Source organism: Lampetra fluviatilis, chromosome 58, assembly GCF_964198595.1.
Source record: "Lampetra fluviatilis chromosome 58, kcLamFluv1.1, whole genome shotgun sequence".
Lineage (NCBI taxonomy): Eukaryota > Metazoa > Chordata > Hyperoartia > Petromyzontiformes > Petromyzontidae > Lampetra > Lampetra fluviatilis.
The window spans coordinates 206,418-233,239 of record NC_136332.1 but is presented as its reverse complement, the minus strand read 5'-3'; the positions used below and the strand labels follow the sequence as shown (position 1 = coordinate 233,239).

At 45.9% G+C, this 26,822-nt stretch overlaps 2 protein-coding genes across 4 annotated transcripts in view; one reads left to right on the top strand and one right to left on the bottom strand.

The window, feature by feature from the left end:
* The window catches only part of CDPF1 (cysteine rich DPF motif domain containing 1), a 70,033-nt gene extending 62,445 nt beyond the window's left edge, over positions 1-7,588 (top strand). For all 3 annotated transcript variants that reach the window (XM_078880714.1, XM_078880713.1, XM_078880715.1), the window contains 2 exons: positions 5,349-5,460; positions 6,622-7,588. In XM_078880714.1, coding sequence (XP_078736840.1) covers positions 5,349-5,460; positions 6,622-6,735 — 226 coding nt within the window. In that variant the 3' untranslated portion in view covers positions 6,736-7,588. The remainder of the gene's footprint in view (positions 1-5,348; positions 5,461-6,621) is intronic.
* A 4,565-nt stretch (positions 7,589-12,153) lies between these two features.
* Positions 12,154-26,447, bottom strand: LOC144950571 (uncharacterized). The gene is made up of 2 exons (XM_078880707.1): positions 26,376-26,447; positions 12,154-15,328 (listed from the first exon to the last, which is right to left on the bottom strand). The coding sequence occupies exon 2, from the start codon at positions 15,326-15,328 to the stop codon at positions 13,784-13,786; it is 1,545 nt and encodes a 514-aa protein (XP_078736833.1). The 5' UTR covers positions 26,376-26,447; the 3' UTR covers positions 12,154-13,783.
* Positions 26,448-26,822: the final 375 nt, after the last annotated feature.

Below are 26,822 nucleotides of genomic sequence, written 5' to 3'. Positions count from 1 at the left end.
CTGATTCCATCTGTGAAGGATGTCGTTCCTGACTTACAGTATCCTGGAGTCTACAAATTGAGTTGCATTTGTGGTGATTGCTACATTGGAGAAACAAAACGTCATGTTGCTGATCGTGTCCGCGAGCACAAGTCAGATCTGAAACACGGCAGAACTGATTCTTCGGCCGTTGCCGATCATTGCTACAACTCGGCGGGCTCTCATGATATTGTCTTTTCCGAGACCAAGGTTCTCTGCAAGCCTCCTGGCTACCATCAAAGGTTTGTACACGAAGCCATACAAATATACAAACACAGACATAATTTCAACCGTGATGATGGGTACAAACTCAGTAATCACTGGAAAGATGTTATTAACCACGCAAAAAAGACTTAATTACACTTTTTGGACCATCTTATCTGACAGGCACTATTTTAATTTACTTCACCGAGTGTTAACATCCCCAGTTATTTTTAACAGTACTCTCTTCATTTTTCAGCCTGCATTGGTATAAACATGGGCATTTTCGTTCCTTTGTTCTATCATGTGTATCAGACCTCCCCTCCCCCCTTTCTGCCCATTGTGTTGGCGTGCGCAGCAGCCGCGTCCAAGCCGTCGCCAAATGTTTTGTTGGCTCCCTCCCCCTCCCACCCCCCTCCCTCCCGATACGTTCCATTCATTGGCTACCACATTCTGATGAACTCCCCCCCCCTCTCCTCCCCCCCTTCAACTTGCTTATAAGGGATTACATCTTGAATCATTGCTTCACTTGATGCAGCTAATCTGGCTGTGATGGTCCCACCTGATGACGGAGACTTGTGTTGCCTCCGAAACGTCGTGAATTTTATTTTTGTTTTGTTTTATTTTACTTTCATTACTTTTAATGTTTTACCTACGTGACTTTACCGAAAAAACCTGAGAATAAGAAGGTGTATATCGGATTAATTGTTTATGTGGCAGATGCTATATTGGACAGACAGGGCGTAACATTAGTGTAAGACTAAAAGAACACCAGAGAAATATTAAACTATCACAAACACAACTGTCGGCAGTGGCAGAACATGCTTGCCAACAGGGACACTCAATTGATTTTGATAACGTTGAAGTGTTGTGTAAAACTAGTTACTACTGGCAAAGACTAATTAGAGAATCCATTGAAATCGAGAGAAACAGAAATAACTTTAATCACTCAGACAGCTACAGGCTCAGTGCGGCCTGGAAGCGTATTATTAAATAAGATACATTACAATTCCTTCTATGGAAAACAAACACTAACTGATTACTAACGCAGCATAATTACAAAAAAACACATTACAACTGATTACTAATCTACAACTCGCATCGTAACAACTGCCTGATTACTAATCTAGTATATAATTACAATAACCGCCTCAAATCGTTGCACCTGATGAGTTGATGAGTTAATGATGACGTCACCCTGCTGCTGCTCTATTTAAGACTGGGAGCCAGAGCAGAGCCTCACCATTCTGGCGAATTGCCCGATGATGCTGGATGCAATTACCAGCGAAACATCATACTCAAAAATTGTAAATGTTGTGGTTTCACGCTTCAACACACCGGTGGGCTAAAGCAGTAAACTATTTTACTAGTCTTTGTCAACGTGACACTTTTTTACTGATTGGCCGTGTCGGGTGGTGGAGGGTTACGAAACATTTATAAATAATGCGATCTAAACCCAAAAACGTTGATTATGGACACACAGCTTGGTCTCCGTCTCTCTTTTATTCTTGTTATGCCGCTCACACTCCGCCGATTCCGACAGTGGACCGGCTGTCTCTCTTGCGCGCTCCGCGCGCCCTTTCCGTCAGTCGCACTTCCTCCTGCTCCCGCACACCGTTGGCTGACGGTGTGCTTAGAGTCGTCTCCAGCCACGTGGCTGATGGTGCAGGAGATGCCCCACAACCCAACGTGGTCCCACTCTGTGACTACACCAACTGACCACGAGTCTCTTCTGGATCCCCCTTATATTCCCCTTACACGTCATCGTGTCTCCACCCTTCACCACGCCCTTTCCGAACCTTCCAGATTACACCCTTCACTTCGCGCCCCTCCGGCCCTGCCCTTAGGCTCCCGCCCCTGATCTTCCAGGCATCCGATTGGACCGGAGGTGGGCAGCGGACCTTCCCATACGCCCACATTACTGGGCCCCACCCCCAATACTCCGGGCGTCTGATTGGCACAGAGATGAGCGGCTAAACCTCACTCACGCTCGCATTACATCATGATGAGTACGGCTGGGAGGTCATCGGAGACTTCAAAATGGTGGCATTCCTGATGCGTCTCCAAGGTGGTTTTACCAAGTTTCCCTGCTATCTTTGCCTTTGGAACAGCAGGGACACCAAGGCGTACTACCACAGGCGGGACTGGCCACAGCGGACCAAGTTCTCTGTGGGGAGGAACAATGTTAAGTGGGAGCCACTGGTGGACCCCTGAAAGGTGCTGATGCCACCACTGCACATCAAATTAGGCCTTATGAAACAATTTGTCAGAGCTGTAGATAAGGAGTCGGCAGCCTTCAAGTACCCTAAGCTGTCTGAGGCAAAGGTCAAAGCCAGTGTCTTCGTCGGACCACAGATAAAGAAGATCCTGGAGTGTAATGAATTCCCCAAGAAGCTCACTAGTAAGGAGAAAGCGACTTGGAACAGCTTTGTCGCAGTGGTTCGTGGCTTCCTGAGCAATCACAAGGTCAAAAACGATGTGGAGCTGGTTGAGACTGGTGAAGAACTCCGGCACAGTGGGCTGTAGGATGTCCCTCAAAGTCTATATCCTTGATGCTCATCTTGATAAATTCAAGAACATGGGAGCGTACTCGGAGAAGCAAGGCGAGCGCTTCCACCAGCATATACTGGACTTTGAATGCTGCTACCAAGGACAGTAGAACGAAAACATGATGGGAGACTACATTTGGGGGCTGATTCGTGAAAGTGATTTACAGTATAATCGTAAATTTCGAAAAACTACTCGCTTCTAAATCATCTGTAGTCATTTTTTTATTACTTTAGTATAAATACATCTTTATTTTGATTCATGTTGTTTTTTCTGACTTTGTGAACGAAAATACATAATTTCACCTGTTTTCTCATTGAAAATAAGTAAATTTCTAAATATCACTGTCCTGGTCACAAAAGCAAAGTTTGTGGGGTATAATAGCCATTTTCTATACTTTCTAAGCATAAGCAATTAGGAAATAACACTTACTACCCAGGAACAAAAATTGTGTTACAGTGATAGAACTGGGAAGGGTGTGGGGCTATGCAAATCCGACTGTGGGCCCCCCACCTTTCTCCTGACTCACTTTTACTTAAATTTACCTTATGGCGGGGTCCCGAATAAACAGAAGTCAAAATCGTAATTATTATTTTTTGGCAACTCCGTCCGACCGCGCACATAAACGCCCCGACCCACCTGGCGCGGATCATTATGTTGTCATGTCGTCCAAGCGCAGCAGCGAGGACGAATGCGCAGAAGAAAAAAAACTTTGATTAGCGCATCGTGTAGAGCTAGTCGAAAGGAATAGATTGCCGTATGGTTCGCCTTCATCGGACATAAAATTATGTCGCAACGCAGTTCATGCGAGAGATATTTTTAACCCGTATACAATAATATGTTAGTCTATAACTATATCTAATTTTTTGTTGCACTGTTTATTGGGTTTAGAGGAAGACCGTCTCCCAGTAACAGTATTAATAATAAATGTAAAGGAAGAATACTCACAATTAAGCTATCTTGCTTTCATGCCGGCCCCATCGCTCTTGGGTTACCCCAAAGGGGGTGGATCGCGCAACTTTCTGCTGCTCTATTGATACGATAGCCAGATGCGTTAATCGGGCTTGGTCCATGTGTAATAAAGGACTCGATCCTGGGTCTGTCTCCGTTGTCCTTTATTCGGGTTCTTACACTTTTCCCACACGGCCCTCGCTCAGAGCTCTCCCCTTGGCAGCTCCATAGCTGCTCTCGCTCCCGTAGCCTCCACACCTCTGCAGCTCCGCTGCAGATTCCCTGTGCAGTCCTCCGGCTGCCCTCACTGCAGCTCCACCGCTGCCCTCACTGCAGCTCCACCGCTGCCCGTCGTTCCTCCGCGCTTGGTCACCGCTGGCCGACGGTGCCAAGTCTTACTCCCCCGTGTGTGTGGCGATCTCGCCACTCCTCGACCTCCGCCCTGTGTGGCCTCACTCTAACTCTGTCTCCCACACTCTCCCGTCTCTTCCGGTATCTCTCCCTTAAGACCTCACCCCTCTCTCACACGTGACCTAACTCCTCCCCCCATGACGTCATATCCGCGAAGCCGTTTACGCCCGCATTACACATGGTAGACCGCAGGTAATTTTTTATTAATATTTTTTCTAGAGTTTTTTTTACATGCTGTTACTTGTTTATCTGTCGATTCGGGGCCCCCTTGTGGCCGACTCGGCTCCTATGTGTCGCATAACGCTGCCACACACCCCCAACCATCGCAGCGCCCCTGTTATATTTCCCCTGACGGTCCCGATGGTGGGTCTGTACCCCAACTATAATTACCCCTACCTATCACCCTTCAACCCCTCCCCAACGCCACTCATGTATCTCCATAAGTACTATGTGTGTAACCACGATGTATTTAACCACCATAGCTTGTTCATTTTGTGATGCATTATATTATTACATGACATTTAAAATTATATATTTTTTCCATTTTCAACAAATTTGCTATGGTTTCATTAGCTGACTTAGTCTGGCTAAATGTGAAATCTGGCAAACCGGAGTTTTACTTTGGGCCCACAAGTGAACATAAAATGATAATTGTTAGGTTCAAGGGCACTGTGCGTGTGTTTGGCGTCAGTGGTTGTCCCGTGGATAGAGCCTGGGCTCAGGGCTGTAAACGGGATATCGAGCAGCAACCACCCTCTACTCATTTTGATCAAGTCATTAATTTTGACTTTCGATTCAATATAAAAACACATTGGCAGATGCAAATACTATTCTATCCACTGGTGATGATTCACACAAGTGTTGAAGAGAATCTATCCTTAGGAAACCACGGTATAATGCCACACAAAGGGGGTTGATCACTATTCTATCGATCTCAGAGGGATCATAATCTGAGTCAACCGCCCCCCAACCCAAATGAGGAGTGAGGAGGCATTAGGTGCTCATCTCTTTACAGCTCTGAGCCAGTGGTGAAAGTTTCACACTCCCATGATGGTTGGCAAGTTTATCCGCATTGGACAAACGACTTGACGATCTTTGAAATTGCCTAACTTTCTAACTTTGAAGAAATATTGAACCATGGCTATCTTAGAAAATTCAGAATTTCTCGTATATTGGGGTATTAGGCAAGGCTAATATGCCAACGGTTTGGTATCATTTAGGCTAAAAGAGGACAGCTACACATGCCAAGACCCGTTCGAGACTGAACGTGGACAGCTGCTGGTGCTGGGCTCTAACTGCTCGCTGTGTCAACGTGTTGTGTGCACGAGCCAGGTAAACGCTCTCCACTCGCGAATGCCAGGCGCGCTCGCTTCTCACTTTGGGACAAATGGAGGGGTTGATCTGAACAGGCGCACTCATTACGTCTGCTTTATTTTATTACCTCTGCTTTATTGTATTCCTTGTATTCTTCAACTTAGATGCTAATTATTGCATTGTTGTGTATTTGCAGGTTGGGATTTACATTTTATACTGGATTTTGTCCACTGCCATTCATTTATGCAGCCAATTTTTTTTTCTTTCAAATTGGCTAGAAATTTATTATGGGGCCTAGGACATTTGGCAAAAGATCATATATTGCAGTGTAAACGATCCATGGTAGTGCTCAATGTGATGCCATTTGTGCCAAGAAGGCCTGGTATGCAGAAATAACATTATCTTCCATGATGGTTGTATTTAACAGGACCCATATCTGACATAGCGGGCTCTTGCCGATAAGTATCTGCCAGTTCGGCAGCATAGGTTCAAGCAAGTCTAAATGCTGATAAGACACTGAATGTCAAAACCAGTCCCGAGTTATGTGTGGTGAGCCAATGCTGCTGAAATTATTCACTCTTATAAGGTTGTGTGGCTAATGAATGTTTTACATATGTGTATAATGTTGAGGGATGGATATATAAATGTGTATTAAGTAAGAACATTTGTTATTGTGCACTCTTATGAGTCCAATCCATCACGAATGCACATTGATCACACCTTAAAGTAGGCTATCTGAAACAACAATACTGTTTTGAGTCTCGATTTCAAGCTTTAGTGACTGCAGGGATTCATCTTCTTGGTTCTTTCGGTAAAGTCACGTAGAATGGAAATAATAAAATAAAATAAATAAAACATAATAAAATAATTCTCACGACGTTTCGGCCACAACGCAAGTAGCCGTCCTCAGGTGGAGAACATCTGTCGAGGAGACAGTCTGAATGACAAGCCCCAGGCTTGGAGCGACTATTTAAGCTGGGATGGAGGGGCGAAGAGCGCCTTGACAAAATAATTTGCATATCAATAGGAATTTAGCATATTTATGGTAAATGCAGATATGCGATTAGTACTACTTGTGAAATGCGTAGGAGGTCATGCTATGATGGGGAAGTTGTTGTGAGTACTGTGTGGATTGTTTGAGCTGTGTACCATTTTATAACATGTTGTATCTGTATGCAGGACTGCAGTCTTTTCTACACGAGGCGGTTTTGCTTGGAGTGCATTAAACAACACATCTCTGAATTTCCGGCTGAGATCCAGTTCGAACTGAAAAAGCGAGGAGTTTTATCTTGAGTCTGGCACATAACATAAAAATGGGTGCATTATCGAGTTGTCTTTATTTGAAGCAACATGTGACTAAATGCACAACTGATAACCGCTTAATTGACCCAGCAAAACAAAAATACAATATATGAACAGTTGCTGAGCACAGGTAAAAGGGCCAAAAACAGCAAGTGCCCAGCAACAAACAGCACCATCAAAGTTATAATTAGTAAGAGTTAATATGCCTCTGAAAGTGAGCAAAGTTATTATACGAGCTTGGGAAAGGAGGCAATTCCAGATTAGTGTTATGGAAGAAGCTAAATACGTTAATGTGACGAGTACGTTTTCACAGTCAATGATTCCTCAATGGTTTTTTGGGTTTGGTCACAATTATCTGGCCCAATATATTTTGGTAACACCCTTTACCACACATGCTTGTAAACGTGCATATTTAATTTATTTGGCTGTTGGGCAGTAGGAGGGTCTTAAACACACATTTCAGCAGATTGTTTCACAGCCTAATCCAAAAATCTTAAGAATCCTAACGACAAGTGATTGTGACCTGCAAGTGTTGTGGTTCAATAACATATGGACAAGATAAAGCAATTGTCGTGGCATATTACAGCAGCAATGTCCCAGTTTTGCGTTGGGGATGCGTTCCTAAGAGGTGCAACGACCAATATTGAAACGACTTACATCAGTGATTGTTCTTGTAAGAATTAATGGGGATGTGTTCCTAATATTGCCACTTCACCTATTGTTTAACTTTTTTCCTGTGATATTACCCCTTTTTGTTTTTGGTTAATGACAGTTATATTCAAATACACTTGTGAATAACATTCAAATTCCCAAGACATGTAAATAAAAAAATAACATCATATTTTACAGTTTGAATTTTTCTTACCTTTGGTACTGGGCTGGCTTAGCGTGCTGGATGGTGGCGGCGAGGTGGAGGAACAACAACCTTTCGCTACTAAGTGGTGGTGACGTCATCACGACACTTGTGCCAGGCTGTGCACTTTAAGGCCACGTGAAGTGTCTAACGTCCGACACTTCACAAAGGGAAGCATTGTTAATCTCATAAATAATAAATATTGTATATTTGCATGTAACAATGAAATAAACTGTAGTTAAATAGAACGTCAATATAAATATAAATCTGTTTTATCTGCACTTACCTTGAGTCCTGATGCAGGCTTGGTTGTCGGAAGGCGGGCAATGAGTCACCACAATTGCACACACACACGGAGGCACTCGCACCAGTACCCACCATGCACCAGTAAGTAACAGTGACGTCACCACGATGCCTGTGCCAGGCCAGGTGCACTTTGAGGCCACGTGAATTATTGAAGGCTCGCTGGCAGGTCACGGGACAGACCCAGATGCAATGGGTTGACTGAGATGACTAACAAATGCACCAACTATACCCCCTACTGTGCCAACTTGCTGCATTATAGCCGCCCGGCGCTTCGCTCGTCATTGTGAGCGTCACTGCTCTGCCCTCCCTCGTTGGAGGGCGACTGTCTCCAACTGCCCAGTAGCATAATTCACGAGCCTCCTCCAGGCGGGCCGATCTTGACACTGCTGGTACCAGTCTTTGCCAAGTCCACTCAACGTCACATCCTCCTGTACCGAATCAGTTAATCTCTTCTCCAGCTGATGTCGTGCCCATTTAGCCCCCGCTATGTGGCCAAACAGAAGCAGCTTGGGCATGTGGTGGCTGGACATGCGGGCTACATGACCTAGCGAACGCAGCCTTGCCTGCCGGAGGAGCTCACTGATGCCAATGTGTCCAGATTTTCGAGGATTTGTGAGCTCACACAATCCAGCCTGGTTAATCGTCGGCATGCCAGCCTGAATGTTTCTAACCAGTGCAGATGTTCCATCAGAGAGGTACACGTTTCACAAGCATAGATAAGGGAGGGCATGACTGTAGCCGAGACGACCCGAAGCTTTGTGTGGAGCAACAGACCAGGTAGCTTCCACACAGCATTGCGCAGCCGATTAAAGGATAATGCTGCCAGATTCGGAGTGAGACTTTTGCTGTCAAACTGGAGCTGGTCATAAGCACACTGCCCAGGTATGGGAAACTCTCCACAACTGCTCCATCACCAATGGGGAGCTGAGGGAGTGGAGTGATTGGTGGCACAAAATACTCAGGCAGGTGCTTAGTTTTGGTGGGGCTGATGGTAAGACCCCACCTCTTAGTGGCACGCTCCAGGTTCAGCAGCAGCATCTACAACTCCTGCTCTGAGTGAGCAGCAATCACCAGATCATCAGCATACAAACATGGTTAACGAATAGGGAGCCATCCCTCGACCGCACCCTGGCATCGATCAGCCTCCCGTTGAATATGTACCAGATGGAAATTCCTCCAGTCCAGTCATGGAACGCTTATGATGTGGGAGCCAGAGGACATCCCTGTCGCACCTCGAGGTGAACAGAGAACGGCTCTGACTCCTGGTCATGTAACTTTACCCGGGCCTGCCCACCATCATGAAGACCCTTCATGATGTTAGCAGAGAATCAGAGACTCCGAAAGCACAAAGAACTACCCACAGTCCTGGCCTGTTGATGGTAGCATAGGCCTTGACGAGTTCGATAAAGCAGAGATGTAGGTCATGTTGGAATTCCCTACACCTCTGCTTTAGCAGATGGACAGAGAATATGGCATCCGTGCAGCACTGCCCTGGTCTGAAACCACATTGGGGCTCCGCAAGCCTCTCCTCAGCATGCCTGGGAAGGCGATGTTGAATAATCCTTGCCAAGAACTTTCCTGGCACACTGAGAAGAGAGATGTCCCTATAGTTGTTAAAATCTGTGCCGGTCCTCCCTCTTAAAAGAGGGGGAACACCAGAACATCCTTCTAATTTTGCAGAACTTGTCCTGTGGTCCAAACAATTGTGATGATGTCATGTGGGCAGATGCCACTCCCCCAGCATTTTGCTTGGGAGATCATCTCTGCCCAGCCCTTTTCCTGGTTTTAGACTTCCTCCAAATATGGCACCTCAGCTAACCATTCAGAAGGGGTGGCTGCTTCTGCCAATATTTGAGACACAGCAGACCTAGCAGGGTCGTCCCCACCTTGCCCCATGATATTGTCTGAGGGAATTCCCCTCCCCTAAGACCTCACAAAAATGCTCTGCAAACCTGCAGACCTGTTCCTGGGGGTCGGAGATCGGATTACCGTTCTTTCCCTTCAGGATGGTGTTAGGTGAGGTGCTGCAAGTTATTTTTTTGATGGAATTAAATAGTGATTTGTGATTGCGGGCTACCGAGGCAGATTTCATCTCCCCAGCAACCCGCCCACACCAGTCATCATTGCAGCGACGCGGGGATCTCCAAATCTCCGAGCAAAGGCTGCGGTAAGCCCACCATGGTGGAAACACGCACACACACCAACGACAATGATCCCCGTATGGTCTTAACAGCCTGTGGGGCAAGTTGCTGTTAGCGAGCAATGCTGTTAGCGAGCAGCGCCAAGTGTGGGTCGGGCGACCTAAATCAGGTAGTGGTATTATTGATAAAGTGACAACGTGTTTGCAAAGCGACATAAAAAGGGGAAGACTACATCAGGCCATTGCTCTACATCTAGTATGTTGGGGCGTGGCATCTTTAATGTCCTGCTCACATCTCTGTTACTGGAAGTCTTGTGGTGCGAGAAAAAAAATCTAAACTCATCAAACCCCTAAAGTATTGGTGTACTGCCCAGTGCTTTACCCCATGCTGTGCCCCATGCTGTATCCCATTGCTATTCCCCGTGCTGTAGCCCGTGCTGGACCCCGTGGTGTTCCCTGTCCTCTACCCTATGCTGTACCCCATACTGTGCCACACATAAAAGGTGGTGGTGGCCGTGAAGTGGGACCTGCTGTGCCACAAAGTGGACCTAGTCACGGCTCGGTAGTTGACCGTAATCAGAAAAACTACCCCGCAGAGCGCGCACTCACTCACCACTCACTCATCAGAATCTTTTAGACTGGAGGAATCTGATGAGCTATGGAAGCTCTTTTTATACAATTGTCCACGAGGGGACGGGTCAGCAAGTTACAAAATAGAAAAAGGACAAAAAAAAGACTGCCTTGACATCCAGCAGTTGATTGAAGGCTGATGATCCACTCAAAGTGCTGTGGAGGCAGCAGTGAGGGTTGGTGGATCACACACAGATGGGCTGTAAAACTCCATCCCTACCCATGGGTGTGGACCAATCTCCATCTTTTCCTTATGTACGGGCTAAAGTGTTGCCCCCTCGCTCGCCACACGCCTTGGTTTTCTCTGGTGCTCCTGTTTCCTCCCACACTCATTCGTTGGCTGAAAACGACTTAATAGAGGACTGCAGAGCTTGGGCAATTGTTGGTAATACCGGCTCCTTACCGTCTGGCTGCTGCCGTCTGTGGTTCTCCAGCGATTGCGATCACGCAGTTTATAAAACGACAGTGCTATTACTGTAATGTGCAAGTGTGTGCGCAGTGGGGAGTGGTACCGCAGCAGTTATTGTGCTGCGCTACGAACCCGGCGACCCGGGTTAGATTCCCACTCACGGCGAACACCAGTGATGATCATCTGAACCGGGCCTGGGCCTCCCCTAGGTCGACTCAGCCTCAAATTACCACCTGGTGCATTGTGCAAACATCAGCACTGGAGAGAAAGGCAGCCGGGTGTGGTCCTGGCCATTCAACCCCCCGTGTGCCATTGCAGCCTTCATCAGTGCTCGCTAAGAGCACTTGCCCCTGCAGTCTGTTAAGGCTACATGGGGGGTCTTTGCCTTGACTGCCCGCACTCGCACTTCCTCCTTCTGCACGTTGGATGCTGGGTCAAGTCTGCTGATGGGTCCCACTGCGGTATCAGTGATGTTTGGATGAGATAGAATTGCTATTCCGATCCAGGCCAAAAAAAGTTCTGGGTATCGTCTCCAATTCTCCAGCGAAAAGGAGAGGCATTGCTTGACCAGACTGCTCCGCTTGCTCAGCCAGAGTCCCACAAGAGCTGGGCCGGCAAACAACCAGGCAGAAGTCACTATCACCATCCCAAGTTATTGCTGTTGTTGTTGCTATTGCTGCGGCTGTTTTTGTTGAGACCCGTAGACAAATTGACGACCACAGTGGCGACCCACAGACGAACAGAGACCCAAATACACGCAGACCCTTAAACACTCAGAGACCAGAGGGTTTTGGTGTCTTTGAAATATTGCATAAAACCTAATTTAAGTGCTTGAAAATTTCTAGATTTGAAGTTTTCGTGACTGCAAGGATCTATACTCTTTGGTTCTTTCGGTAAAGTCACGTAGGTGAAAAAATTATAAAATAAAGAATACAAATAAGAATAAAATTAAATTAAGAAATAGAAATAACTAAATTAAATCACGTTTCTATTGCAACACAAGCAATCATTATCAGGTGTGGAAATCACAGCTAGAAAATGTCTACTAAAGGAAAATGCAATTCAAGTAAATGCAGCTAAAAAGCATTTTTAATAACAGAGCAAACCGAAAGGTACAGCTACACGTGGAATCCATTTTCATAATTCAGAAGATCCTTGCTTAGCGTGTGGTGTTCAAACAACGCGTTTTTACTATCACGTGGTTCTTCCATTCGGGAACACTTTTAGCACAACGCGGAATGCGCACCGTTGCAATGCAGTTTCTGAGCAGTGGACAACAAACCACTTTCTTGAGGTGCGCAGCTGAGTGGTACAGTGTGACAGTAATGCAGAATAATACAGTAACGCAGTGGCAGAGTACCCTCAGTTATTTGTCCCGCCATATGTGTGGTGTGCGTAGTACCACGTATATTGCCAAACGTTATCCTTACTACTTTACTCATAGGGAAATTGTTTTCGCTTAACGCTATTTTTGCTTACGCTGCACTGTCCAAAGGTTAATATGAACCTTATGGTGGGACCCTGGGGTCCCATAAGTCCCCGGCTCTTGAATAAACTGCGTTGCAACGTCAGTTTATGTCTGTTAAAGGCGAACCATACGGCAATCTATTCCTCTCGACGAGCTCTACACGATGTGCTAATCAAAGTTTTGTTTCTTCTGCGCAATCGTCCTCACGGCGCTTGGGCGACATAACAGAATGATCCGCGCCAGATGGGTCAAAGCGTTTATGTGCACGGAGTGACTGAGTTGGCAAAAAAATAATTACGATTTTTACTTCCGTTTATTTCGGACCCCGGGGTCACGCCATAAGGTTCATATATAGACTCAAACACGCTTTATACATAACCAACAATTTGTAATGCTACCACTACTTTTCAAATCAACAATATTTCACAACTGCACGGCAATAATATAATTACTGAAAGCTCATCTCGAACTGGATGATGCCTCCAGCTGCATCCAATCTTGTAGTGAGAAGCCTGTGAATAAAACTAACACTATGGAGATTCTCTCTCACTTTCCGAGCGTCACATTTTACCAGACTCCATTTCACATGTGCCGATCCCTCCTATTTACATCGTCCATAAATTCCATCCACACCTCCACAAACTCAAAGGATCGCCTCACTCTCCCCGTCAAGAGTTCGAATTCACCTGCTTCAAGCTGCCACCATCCACCTGGAGGTCGGGTCCTAGAGTCAATAAGCACACAGTGCACTTGAAGGGGTTCTCTCCTGTGTGTTCTCTGATGATCCTGAAGAGTTCCTGACCATGTAAATGACTTCCCACACACAGTGCACTTGAAGGGCTTCTCACCTGTGTGTGTTCTCGGGTGAATATGAAGAGATCCTGATTCTTTACATGCCTTCTCAGTGCATTTGAAGGGTTTTTCACCAGTGTGTGTTTTCTAATGGCTGTCAAGGTGTGATGACTGTGTAAATGCCTTCCCACACACAGTGTAATTGAAGGGCTTCTCGCCTGTGTGTGTTCTCTGGTGTTTTTAAGATATTAAACTTCTTAGGTGGTTCCAAAACTCTGGAGCAACTAAATTAAACGAAAACTCATCTCTGCCTGGATGATGCCTACAACTGCATGCAACCTTGTAATGAGAGAAGCCTGTGAATAAGGTGAACGCTTTGGAGATTCTTTCTGTTACGTTCCTTGTTACAGAACTTCACAGAATCTGCTTCACATGTTCCTCCTACTTTGCTCTGTCCAAAATCTTAACCCACAATTCCTCCACAAACTCATGGAGGTTCCCTCGCTCTCCCTCAGAGTCTGAATGCTTCTCCTGTTTCACCTTGCCTCCATCCACCTGGAGGTCAGGTCCTGGAGTCGAATCTTCATCTTCAAATTTCACCTTCACTTCTTCACATTCTACCTTCACTTTTTCACATTCCACCTTCACTTCTTCACATTCCACCTTCACACCTGGCCATGTTTCAAAACTGGGGTTTGCTTGTTGTTCTTGTTCTATGCGAGATGTCCTCAATGTAGCACTTTGTCTTTCACTTCTTAATTCTACCTCCGTCTCCTTGTGGATCTTCTCATGCGCCTTTCGGGCTTGTGACCGTGCAAATGCCTTCCCACACACAGTGCACTTGAAGGGCTTCTCGCCCGAATGTATAATCTGATGTTTCTGAAAAGTTCCTGACTCTGCAAACGCTTTATCACACACAGTGCACTTGAAAGGCTTCTCACCTGTGTGTTTTCTGTGATGAATACGAAGAGATCCTGAATCTTTAAATGCCTTCTCACACGCAGTGCATTTGAATGGCTTTTCACCAGTATGTGTTTTCTGATGTCTGTCAAGATTCGATAACCATGAAAAAGCCTTTCCACACACAGTGCACTTGAAGGGCTTCTCTCCTGTGTGTGTTCTCTGGTGAATACGAAGAGATCCGGAATCTTTAAATGCCTTCTCACACACAGTGCACACAAAGGGCTTCTCACCTGTGTGTGTTCTCTGATGATCCTGAAGAGTTCCTGACCGTGTAAATGACTTCTCACAAACAGTGCACTTGAAGGGCTTCTCACCAGTATGTGTTGTCCGATGGCTGTTTAGATATGATGACCGTGAAAATGCCTTCCCACACACAGTGCACTTGAAGGGCTTCTCACCTGTGTGTGTTCTCTGGTGAATGTGAAGACATCCTGATTCTTTAAATGCCTTCTCACACACAGTGCATTTGAAGGGTTTTTCACCAGTGTGTGTTTTCTGATGGCTGTCAAGGTGTGATGACCGTGTAAATGCCTTCCCACACACAGTGCAATTGAAGGGCTTCTCACCAGTATGCGTTTTCTGATGGCTGTCAAGATGTGATGACTGTGTAAATGTCTTCCCACACACAGTGCACTTGAAGGGCTTCTCACCAGTGTGTGTTTTCTGATGGCTGTTAAGATTTGATAACCATGTAAATGTCTTCCCACACACAGTGCACTTGAAGGGCTTCTCACCAGTGTGCGTTTTCTGATGACTGTCAAGATTTGATAACCAAGTGAATGTCTTCCCACACACAGCGCACTTGAAGGGCTTCTCGCCTGTGTGTGTTCTCTGGTGTATTTTAAGATATGGTGATTGCGCAAATGCCTTCCCACACACAGTGCACTTGAAGGGCTTCTCTCCAGTGTGAGTTCTGTAATGATTCTTCAAGTTGCTCATCTGATCCGTGCTGTATGGACACTGGATGCATTTGTGTCTTTTAATTCCAGCTTGTTCCAAGTCACTCTGCTCCATGTGATTCATCTGCAGATATATGTACATACATATTACACACAATATACAGGCAGACCTCACTTTGTGTGACCCCATAGAGCGCTTATTCCTTTGTCCTGGAGATTTTTTAAATAAAAAAAATAAAAATCACAAAGCGGTTACAAGTGAGAATGCGCAGCGGCGCTGGCCAAGGAAACGTTTCCACCCCCATCATTTGCTCAGTCATTGAGAGCGACACCATGCTCTGAGCCAAACAAACCCCATCCCCCAAAATTTGATTATCACTATTTGTGGTCACGATCACATTTCATGTTTCTAGAGTGTGTTAAGCCAGGTGAGAACTCACGAGACTAGGACAGAGCCCAAGGCTCTACTACAGAAATTTAGACTGAGGGCAAGCCTCAGATCAGAGGTACTGGAGCTCTTCTCTGATAATGACTCGGAGTGGGAGCGCAGAAGCAGCTTCTCCAACCTCGTGTCCCACCTTTGCCTTGTAGGAGTACAGTAGAATGCATTCGTGAGTAGAATAAATAATACAGATTGATGTTATGAAATAAATTATTTATATTTATGAAATAATGTTTACCATCTGTATTATTAGTGCTCTTACCGATAGCCGAATGAAGCCCTCATATATTGCTCATACAAAATAAATAACGTTGTGGGAAAATCACCCTCTGTAGTGTACAATGGGGGTATGGTTGTATATTTGCCTTTAAAAAAAACTATGAAATGTGATATTGTCAATTTTCAAAATCATAGTTCCTTGTAGATACATACGTGTATCCATTGCATTCCAAGAGTTGGAAAACTCGATGGGCATAAAACCAATTAATACTAGAGTGAGAAGTTGGAAAACAGAACAGGTTTGAGAGCTTGCCATCAACACATTCCTGCGGAGGGAGCTGGTAGTAACGTTGGGTTGCTCGGTCAATGGCTAAGGTCAGCGGCGGCGTGGTGTATTCCACAAATATGCCCGACTGAGGGCGGGCACAAGCCGGCGTGAGTAGGTTACACATTCCTTCGGAGTGGGCAGGTAGGAACTTGGTTGGACAGCGCGGCGTTCAGGGGGAAGGGGGGGGGCAGTTGGATGAGTGGGCATGTTTACCATTCCCCCCCACCCTCCCCGACATCGTCAACCAATCGCGGCGTAGCTTGGTGTTCGGTGGGGAGGAGCATGGGTGGGCGGAATTCGGGATATGCACGACAGACAGACAAATAATCCCTGGTGGGCAGTGTGGAACCTGTTGTTCCTACCTGTATAACACTCAAGGTAACTAAGACTCACACACATACACTCACTCTCACACTCTCAGAGTCACACACACACACTCACTCTCACACTCTCAGAACGGTGGATCGTTGGGGATAATCGTCGGATAACTGTTGCGCATTGCCAATGTCACATTGTCGGGCCATGTTTTGGTTTCTACGGCCCTGGCTGTTCCATACTTACTGGGGACCGATTTCCTCGGCAAAATGCCCCCGAAGATTTGTATCGACCAGGGCTGTTTGGAATTGCCGTCGGGATGGCATATGGCATTTCTCCCCTCTCCGACCCGCATGTGTTCTGCTAACACCACGGTGCAAGCGCTTGCGTACCGAATGGTGCGGATTCTGCCCGGTGCGCAAATGTTGGTGCCCCTTCGATTGCGTAAACCCCTCGATGCGCGCGCTGTGAGGGACGGTATTGTGTTGGGTCCCTCAAATAAGCTTAGTCGGGGGATGTCACTCATAGCGGCTCAGACGCTGGTGTCCCGGGACCAGGAACCATTCATACAAGTCCTTAATGCCGGATCGGACACGGGTTACGTGATTGCGCATGCGTCTATGGCGTGTCCAGAGAAGGATGTCGTTGGCAATGTCGGGGTCGGCGTTCGGGCTCACAGACCTCGGGATATGGATGAAGGCTGGATGAATAGACTGTGCTCTGAATGCGGCGATTTATCCGCGGGACAAATAGGAAAGCTGAGAGCGCTCCCGCGGGAGTTTTCCGACATTTTTAGCAAAAGTAAATTTGATATCGGTCGCACGTCCCTTTTCCGCCACCATATTGACACGGGAAATGCCGCCTCTACTCGGCAGAATCCTTACCGCCTGAGCCTGGCCGAAAAGGAACACGTTCGGGCGGCAGTTGATGAGATGTTGGCCACAGATGTCATCTTGCCATCCACCAGTCCATGGGGTGCTCGGATCATACTTGTTAAAAAGCACAATGGCAGTTTGCAGTTTTGTGTTGATTTCCGCAAGCTCACCAAGGTTTCTGTTGCGGATGCATACCCCTTGCCTCGTATGGACAATTTGTTGGACGCTTTGGAGGACACGCGGTTCTTTTCCACCCTTGACCTTCTGTCGGGCTCTTGGCAGTTTCCACTTGATGAGGCTTCAAGGCCCAAGATGGCATTTCGAACACCACAAAGGTTTTTAGTTTAACCGGCTTCCGATGGGGCTCCACTGCGCACTGGCCACCTTTCAGCATTTGATGGAGTTGGTTTTAGTGGGCTTCCAGTGGGATTTGTGCCTAATATATTTGGACGATGTCATTGCTTTTGGTCGCACGTTCGATGAGCATTTGGATCGTCTGCGGGCTGTTTTCGTTAAATGTGTGTGGCCGACCTGAAATTCAAGCCCCAAAAATGTCACCTACTCCAAAAATCGTTTCGATACTTGGGCCATATAGTCAGCGAATCGGGAATCACGATAGACCCGGAGAAAACTTCTTGCGTTCGGATGTGGCCAACCCCCACCTCGGCCAGCGAGGTGCGCAGTTTTATTGGCTTTGCCTCTTACTATCGCCAATTTGTCGCGGGGTTCGCATCTATTGCAAAACCTCTCCACGCATTGACAGCTAAGGGCCAAAAATGTCATTGGGGGGAGGAGGAGAAAGCTGCGTTCCGCTCCATTCGTGATGGGTTGGTAACGCCCCTCCCCTGCGTTATCCCGACTTTTCGTTGCCATTGGTGTTAGACATGGACGCCACCAATACCAGCATTGGTGCGGTGTTATCCGAAGTTGTAAATGGCGTGGAGTACGTTGTCGTGTATGGTAGCAGGGTGCTGTCTCCTGCCGAGCAGCGGCCATTGTGGTTTTTGTGCAACAATATCGGCTGTACTTGTACGGGATACATTTCCAGGTGCGCTCCGATCACGCGGCACTCCAGTACGCGCTGCGTGTGGATCAGCCCTCAGGCAATTATCACGCTGGCTTGAAATCCTACAGGATTTTTCATTCCAAGTCACGTATCGTAAGGGTTCTCGCCATACGAACGTCAACACCCAATCACGATTGCCAGCGGGTGGGGAGTATGCTTGTTTTTCGGGTTCTGGTCTTTGTCGACCGATCGACTCCCCTCTCGTTGCGTCCGATGGGCTGGACGAGCGACGTCCCTGCCACACGGGATGCGGTTATCGGGTTGGACTACAAGGTGTGGGGACGCCGGCAGGCAGAGGACGCGTCCCTCCTCAAGTTGCGCCGGTGTGTCAGGGAGACCGCCGATGGCACGGCTCCGCGACGTGTCGCCTCGTTTGTCCTGTGGGGCAGGCAGCTCATGTATTGGGACGGAGGATTGCGCCGTTATGCTATTGTTGTCCTTACCACCTTGCGTGGCGAGGTTTTATGGGCTGTGCATTAACGAGTGTTGCATCTCGGAGTGCAAAAGACACTGGCTGCTTTTATTTGGATTTTTATTGGCTGGCCATGGCCTCCGACGTCGAGGATCTGCTTTAGGGCTGCGTGCAATGTGCCCGGAGGAAGCCGCCAGCGAGATCCTGTTGCCCTCCGCTGCAATCCATCCAGGTGTCGCGTGTTAACGAAACAGTTTCCCTTGATATTCTCGGGCCGTTTCCTACTTCCGCGCGTGGAAATATGTACTTGCTCGTGGGCGTTGAGTATTTCTTACGCTGGCCTATGGCCTGGCCGTTCCCGAATCAATCGGCTGTGACTATTATTGAGGCATTCCTCAATGGCTATGTTCTGGATAAGGGTGCCCCTGAGCGCCTCTTTGCGGATCAAGTTGCTGCGTGATGTTTACGATTTGCTGGGGGGACGAAAAAGGCACGCATGTCGCCGTACCACCCGCAAACAGATGGCATGGTCGAACGCCTACACTGGACTCTGACCTCCATGTTGAGTCACTTCGTCAGCGAGTCACAGGGAGATTGCATATTCCTGCAGTTCTCTCCGTTTATAGGATGGCCCCTCACACGTCCACCGCTACTCTCCCTTCTTTTTGATGTATGATCCTCCGCACCCGCCCCGAAAGTGTCCAAAATGTCACGTAGAAGGGAAGTAATAAAATAATAAAAATAAAACATAATAAAATTATTCTCACGACGTTTCGGCCACAACGCAAGCAGCCGTCCTCAGGTGAAAACCAGGTCCATCGAGGCGACAGTCTGAATGAAACAGCACACGAGCTTGGAGCATATATATAAGCTGGGTGCCTTGACAAAGGAATTTGCATATCAAGAGGAATTTAGCATATTTATGGGAAATGCAGGAATGTGATTAGTACTACATATGCATGTGCATTATGCAGGATTAACAGCATCAAAGGGAGCTGCAGTTGCTGCTGCTGCAGTTGCTGCTGCTGCAGTTTCTGCTGCTGCTGCAGTTTCTGCTGCTGCTGCAGTTACTGCTGCTGCTGCAGTTGCTGCTGCTGCAGTTGCTGCTGCTGCTGCAGTTGCTGCCTTATCCATTTTAATATAACACTATGTATTATTCTACCCACCCTAATGTGTATCACACTGCTATATATTTACTATACAATTACGACACCATACATTACTCTACACACTGCACCATGCCAGTGAGTGGAACGCGGTCTGAAAGTCACCGTAAACGTGAACACAATCAGTTAAGATCCGAAATGGTTTATTACGTCCTTCCAATGATTGCTAAGCCAGAATCCATCTTCTCGGTTGAAATTGTCTCTGTGTTTGTATATGTGGATCGCCTCATGAACGAATCTCTCATGATAGCCAGATGGCTTGCAGAGAACCTCTGTCTTGGAGAAGTCAATGTCATGTGAGCCCACTGAATTGTAACAGTGATCTGCCACGGCTGAGATGTTTGTCCTACCGTGTTTCAGGTCTGCTTTATGTTCACGGATGCGGTCCGAGACATGTCGTTTGGTTTCTCCAATGTAACTGCTACCACAGAGGCAACTTAGTTTGTAGACGCCAGGGTACTGTATGTCTGGAACCACATCTTTTACAGACGGGACCAGATCACGGATTTTATGTACTGTGTTGAATCGGACCTGGATCTTGTGTTTAATCAGGATTTTGGAGATCTTTTTTGTGACCCCAGCAATGTAGGGTAAGGTGATGGTCTTGAAAGGCTCCTCAACAGGATCCTTCTTGATGGTTGGAGTGATGGCCTTGCGGATTGTGTAGTCGGAGTAACCATTAGCCTTAAGAGCTTGGCGTACGTGTTTGAGTTCACTGCCAATGTGTTCCTGGTCGGAAATGCATTGGGCTCTATGGTATAGAGTCTTGATGAGGGAATTCTTCTGGGATGGATGGTGGTGGGAATCCGGTTTTAGGTAAGCATCCGTATGGGTGGCTTTCCTGTAGACAGAGTGGCTCATTGAACCATCAGGTCTCCTTTTAATTAGGACATCCAAAAAGGGTAGCTTGCCATCTTTTTCGACTTCCATGGTGAATCTGATGGCTGGGTGTATGGAATTGATGTAGTCGAGAAATTGGTCTAGAGCAGGCCGGCCATGTGGCCAGATGACAAAAGTGTCATCTACGTACCTCTTCCATAAGGTCGGGCGTAAAGTGGCAGTCTTGATGGCGTCAGTCTCAAATTTCTCCATGAAGATGTTGGCTACAACCGGAGATAGGGGGGAGCCCATTGGGGTGCCTCAGTTTGCTTGTAGAAAGTTCCATTCCCCCTATCTCCGGTTGTAGCCAACATCTTCATGGAGAAATTTGAGACTGACGCCATCAAGACTGCCACTCTACGCCCGACCTTATGGAAGAGGTACGTAGATGACACTTTTGTCATCTGGCCACATGGCCGGCCTGCTCTAGACCAATTTCTCGACCACATCAATTCCATACACCCAGCCATCAGATTCACCATGGAAGTCGAAAAAGATGGCAAGCTACCCTTTTTGGATGTCCTAATTAAAAGGAGACCTGATGGTTCAATGAGCCACTCTGTCTACAGGAAAGCCACCCATACGGATGCTTACCTAAAACCAGATTCCCACCACCATCAATCCCAGAAGAATTCCCTCATCAAGACACTATACCATAGAGCCCAATGCATTTCCGACCAGGAACACATTGGCAGTGAACTCAAACACGTACGCCAAGCTCTTAAGGCTAATGGTTACTCCGACTACACAATCCGCAAGGCCATCACTCCAACCATCAAGAAGGATCCTGTTGAGGAGCCTTCCAAGACCATCACCTTACCCTACATTGCTGGGGTCACAAAAAAGATCTCCAAAATCCTGATTAAACACAAGATCCAGGTCCGATTCAACACAGTACATAAAATCCGTGATCTGGTCCCGTCTGTAAAAGATGTGGTTCCAGACATACAGTACCCTGGCGTCTACAAACTAAGTTGCCTCTGTGGTAGCAGTTACATTGGAGAAACCAAACGACATGTCTCGGACCGCATCCGTGAACATAAAGCAGACCTGAAACACGGGAGGACAAACACCTCAGCCGTGGCAGATCACTGTTACAATTCAGTGGGCTCACATGACATTGACTTCTCCAAGACAGAGGTTCTCTGCAAGCCATCTGGCTATCATGAGAGATTCGTTCATGAGGCGATCCACATATACAAACACAGAGACAATTTCAACCGAGAAGATGGATTCTGGCTTAGCAATCATTGGAAGGACGTAATAAACCATTTCGGATCTTAACTGATTGTGTTCACGTTTACGGTGACTTTCAGACCGCGTTCCACTCACTGGCATGGTGCAGTGTGTAGAGTAATGTATGGTGTCGTAATTTTATAGTAAATATATAGCAGTGTGATACACATTAGGGTGGGTAGAATAATACATAGTGTTATATTAAAATGGCTAAGGCAGCAACTGCAGCAGCAGCAACTGCAGCAGCAGCAGTAACTGCAGCAGCAGCAGCAGAAACTGCAGCAGCAGCAGAAACTGCAGCAGCAGCAGCAACTGCAGCAGCAGCAGCAACTGCAGCAGCAACTGCAGCTCCCTTTGATGCTGTTAATCCTGCATAATGCACATGCATATGTAGTACTAATCACATTCCTGCATTTCCCATAAATATGCTAAATTCCTATTGATATGCAAATTCCTTTGTCAAGGCGCCCAGCTTATATATATGCTCCAAGCTCGTGTGCTGTTTCATTCAGACTCTGTCGCCTCGATGGCCCTGGTTTTCACCTGAGGACGGCTGCTTGCGTTGTGGCCGAAACGTCGTGAGAATAATTTTATTATGTTTTATTTTTATTATTTTATTACTTCCCTTCTACGTGACTTTACCGAAAGAACCAAGAAGATGAATCCCTGCAGTCACGAAAGCTTTAAATCAAAATTTGTCCAAAATGTTTTATTCGGTTCGGTTCACGCTTGCCAAACTTCCCGAGGCGCGGGAAGCTGCCAGTGTTAACTCCTGGGCCAGACAGTTGGCCAACGAGCGGCTCAAAGGAGCCCATGTTTCCCTGTGCGATTGGTCGCTGGGGGACAGGGCCTGGTTGCATTGTCCGCAGGTGCCGGTGGGCACATCTCCCAAATTTCTGCAACCATAGAGAGTGCCAGTTGATGTGGTTCAGGTCGTGCGGCCGCAATGTGTCCAGATTCGGTTTGGTAAGCGGAGCTGGTTTGTACAACCCTCTCATCTTAAGCCATTTCTCGCGCCGTGTGAGTTTGTTTCATCCCCATATCACAGGGGCCGAGTGTGCCCGACGAGCTGGGGCGTGCGTCTGCTGACGCGGGTCCTCAGGAGAGTGTGATTGATGCCTCGCACGCGGCCGCTTGTGTCGGCCTCGCCTGCTCTAGACGTGAAGGACAATAACTTCGTATTTGTATATGTATATGTTATGTTTTTAAGAGAAGACAAGTTTTGAAATATATTTTTCCCCCAGGCAACGCCGGGTATTTCCCGCTAGTAATTGATAAAGCGAGAATCAGCAAAGCTTGAATGCGAGAGGGATTACTATTATCACGATTGATAATACATACCCCTAAACAACTTAGAAGCCAATAATAACTTGTGATTAATGTGAGAATCTATTAATTAACTGTTTAATTGAATACAAAATGATCTTGAATTCATAAAGTCGGAATAACTGTTGTTTATAATTGACAATAATCGCTCCTGATCATATGCATACATTTCTTTGATTAAATGCATACTAATTGACTATTCATTATACTCAATTATTACATCATAATACATGGAATAAATCGCAACAACATTGAAATACATTTTAATAAATTAAAGAATACGTTTATATCGAGGGTACTCACACTTAAAAAACCTTTTAACATCTATTACACAACTGTAATATTAAAATGAGGATAACCATTCATATTTTAGTAGTTTGAACACTTTTCATGTTTTAATTGTCATATTGCACACGTAATATTTAATACGCATTTATTCACTTTTTTCAACGGTTTTACTTAACTTGACTCCTGTCGTGGTAAAATCGTGTAATCAAAATTGTCTACTTTCTGTTGTCCGATCAATTACAAATTTTGCACACGTACTCAGATCCGGTGACAATGCATGGCTGTATCAAAATCGGCATCAATGAATCTATTAATTCGCTACTTTAAAGCAATTTACATTTTGTATGGACGCGTTATTATTTATATATATTTGTGTAGGTAAAAAACGTCGCGGTCCCTAAACTCTCGAATCGCCTCGCCCAAGAAGCAGGCACCACGTGTCTCAGGCGCGCCTGCTCCGTGTGAAAGAGTTACGGCCACCCTCACTCCACACAAACAAAAGTTGTACATTGAAGATTAATTTGTAAAGTAATCAATTAATTCAAGTAAGCGTTGATGTGGGAGCAGGCGCCGCATCATTGACGTACTTCTCGACCATGAGTTAAACGAAGTTGTGAATAAAACTTTTTCTACTTTTTAAGGAGTTTATTTATTTTTGCGACAACCCAATATAGTCAACAGTACAATGACCCCATGTAGCGCCGATTTCATGCGCGCTCACTTCTACAGGAGCGCTAAGCGAGCTCTGCCTGTACAAGGGCACCCACACCGACGCGGTGACGAGCAGCAACAGCTGAAAGCTACCTGCAGCTATGTATATTGAACTTCTTTCGCACTGGACGGATAAATGGACAAACGGAACGCCGCGCTTTCTTAATAGCTTAGTATTTCTTTTTTAAGAGACAAGTCTTGAAATATATTTTTCCCTGGAAAAAGCTGGGTACTTCCTACTTGTTTGTTATAAATTCATAGTTTTTACCCCTTTTTATTTTTTATTCAAGTTACAGTGTTAATGTATTCATGGGTTTGTGTAAATGTGTATGTTATTTCACCTATTTTCTTGAGTGTAATACTTAATGGTTATTTTTTAATTCTCAGTTTTAACGGTTTGTCTGTTGTTTTTTTGATAATTAATCAGCATGTGTTTTGCGCGTTTGTATGTCTGTTTTTTTGTATTTGTATGTTTGTGTGCATATTCATGCGTGCGTGTGTAATTAAATGAGTTGGGGCAGTCCTCGCCTTACGACCATAATTAGTTCCTGAGACCCGGTTCGTAAGTAGGAACACAACAATCCACTGTATTTAAATGCCCATACGGTCTGTTAAGAAATGTGTTAGGGTTCAGCAAAAAAAGGGAACATTGCTAAAGTAAAAATTAAAAAATATTGTAGATTTGCATGTAATGCTGTATAGTAAATTAAAAACTAAAAATTATGTAACATGAATTGAAAAAAAATCTTCACTTATGCTGATGCTGGCTTACTTGTAGGAAGGGGCACAATGAGTCACTACAATTGCACAAAGAGAAAGATCCCCGGTATATCATGAACAGACTGTTGGGGCAAGAGCTGTTTGCGAGCACCTATAAAGACCGACACGGCACACGATAGGGTGGGTGGGCCAGCGCCACGCCCGGCCGCCTTTGTCTCCAGAATGACGATGTTTACACACCGCACAAGGTAATCTAAATTATACCATGGGATGCGCTTGCCAGTATCAAAGTATGAAACATAAAAATAAGTTTTACCCTTTCTGGCAATAAAACAAAGCTTCAAATCAAGTTTAATAAAACAGGTGTTAAGATGTTGACACCAAATACTTTTTTTCAAGGCATCAAGTCTGCATTAACTACACATACTTGTGGCGAACATGCAAACACACACTCTGGATATATGCCTTGTCTTTGAAATTGATTGGCCTACACCAGAGACCGCCTTCTTTATGGCCTAGTTCTGTTTGTCTTTTGGCGTTCTCTCGTCTTGACACTTGTGAGGCTAGGCCATACAGAATGCGGTCTGGTGTAGGCCAATCTTTTTCAAAGACAATGCATATATTATCAGAGCATGTTTGTTTGCATGTTCACAAAGTATGTGTGGTTAATGCAGACGATGCCTGCAAAATGTATATATTTTGATGTTTGAGCATCTTAATGCCTCCAGTTTAATTACCAGTTCTTAGTTTTCATCAAAGAGCCTATCAGAGCTCAATAGACTTCACTCGGGAAATACCGTAAACGTCTGATTGATGGTGAAATATCGTCCACACGTTCCAATGCTGAAAGAGTACCTGCAAACTACTGAGTCGGGAATACGCGCAGAAGCATCGCACCCCCCATTGCAACAAAAAAAGTTGTCTGAAGGCTCCTCAACTCGAGTATCTAAACTCGGTAAGGCAGTCAGCCAGGTTAAGACAAATTAAACAATTCAAGCCAATCAATCAGGCAAGGCCAGGAGGCAAGCCCTGCATAGCTAGGCCCCGCATCTCATTGTTGCAATGTCACAACCTAGACATCGATCCGTCATAGCTGCTACTCAGCTAATGTCCCTACGAGAGAAAGAAGAAGCGAGGCTTTTACCTGGGTAAACAACAATAATAATGACTACGATGTAAACATCTTACCTCGAGAAACAAACTGAGTAGCGATCAGAGAGAAGCAGGATCGAGTCCGGGACGTCACGCGGAAGGTGCCTGGTAGTGGGGATGACATTACGTCACTAGCTCTGTAAATAGTTTCGGGCCCATACATGGAGTGATTGGGCGAGGCTGTTGTAAGCGGATACATAATTATTGTCTTTCCGACAGACCTGTTCTTCACCTGAGGACGGCTGCTTGCGTTGTGGCCGAAACGTCGTGAGAATTGTATTTTATTATGTTTTATTTTTATTATTTTATTATTTCCCTTCTACGTGACTTTACCGAAAGAACCAAGATGAATCCCTGCAGTCACGAAAGCTTTATATCGAAATTATTGAATACATTATGTTCATGATAAATTATGTTAATAGCCCAAACCCACATATGGATCGATTGAGCGTGGCTTTGCACAAATAAGGATTTTCTATACTC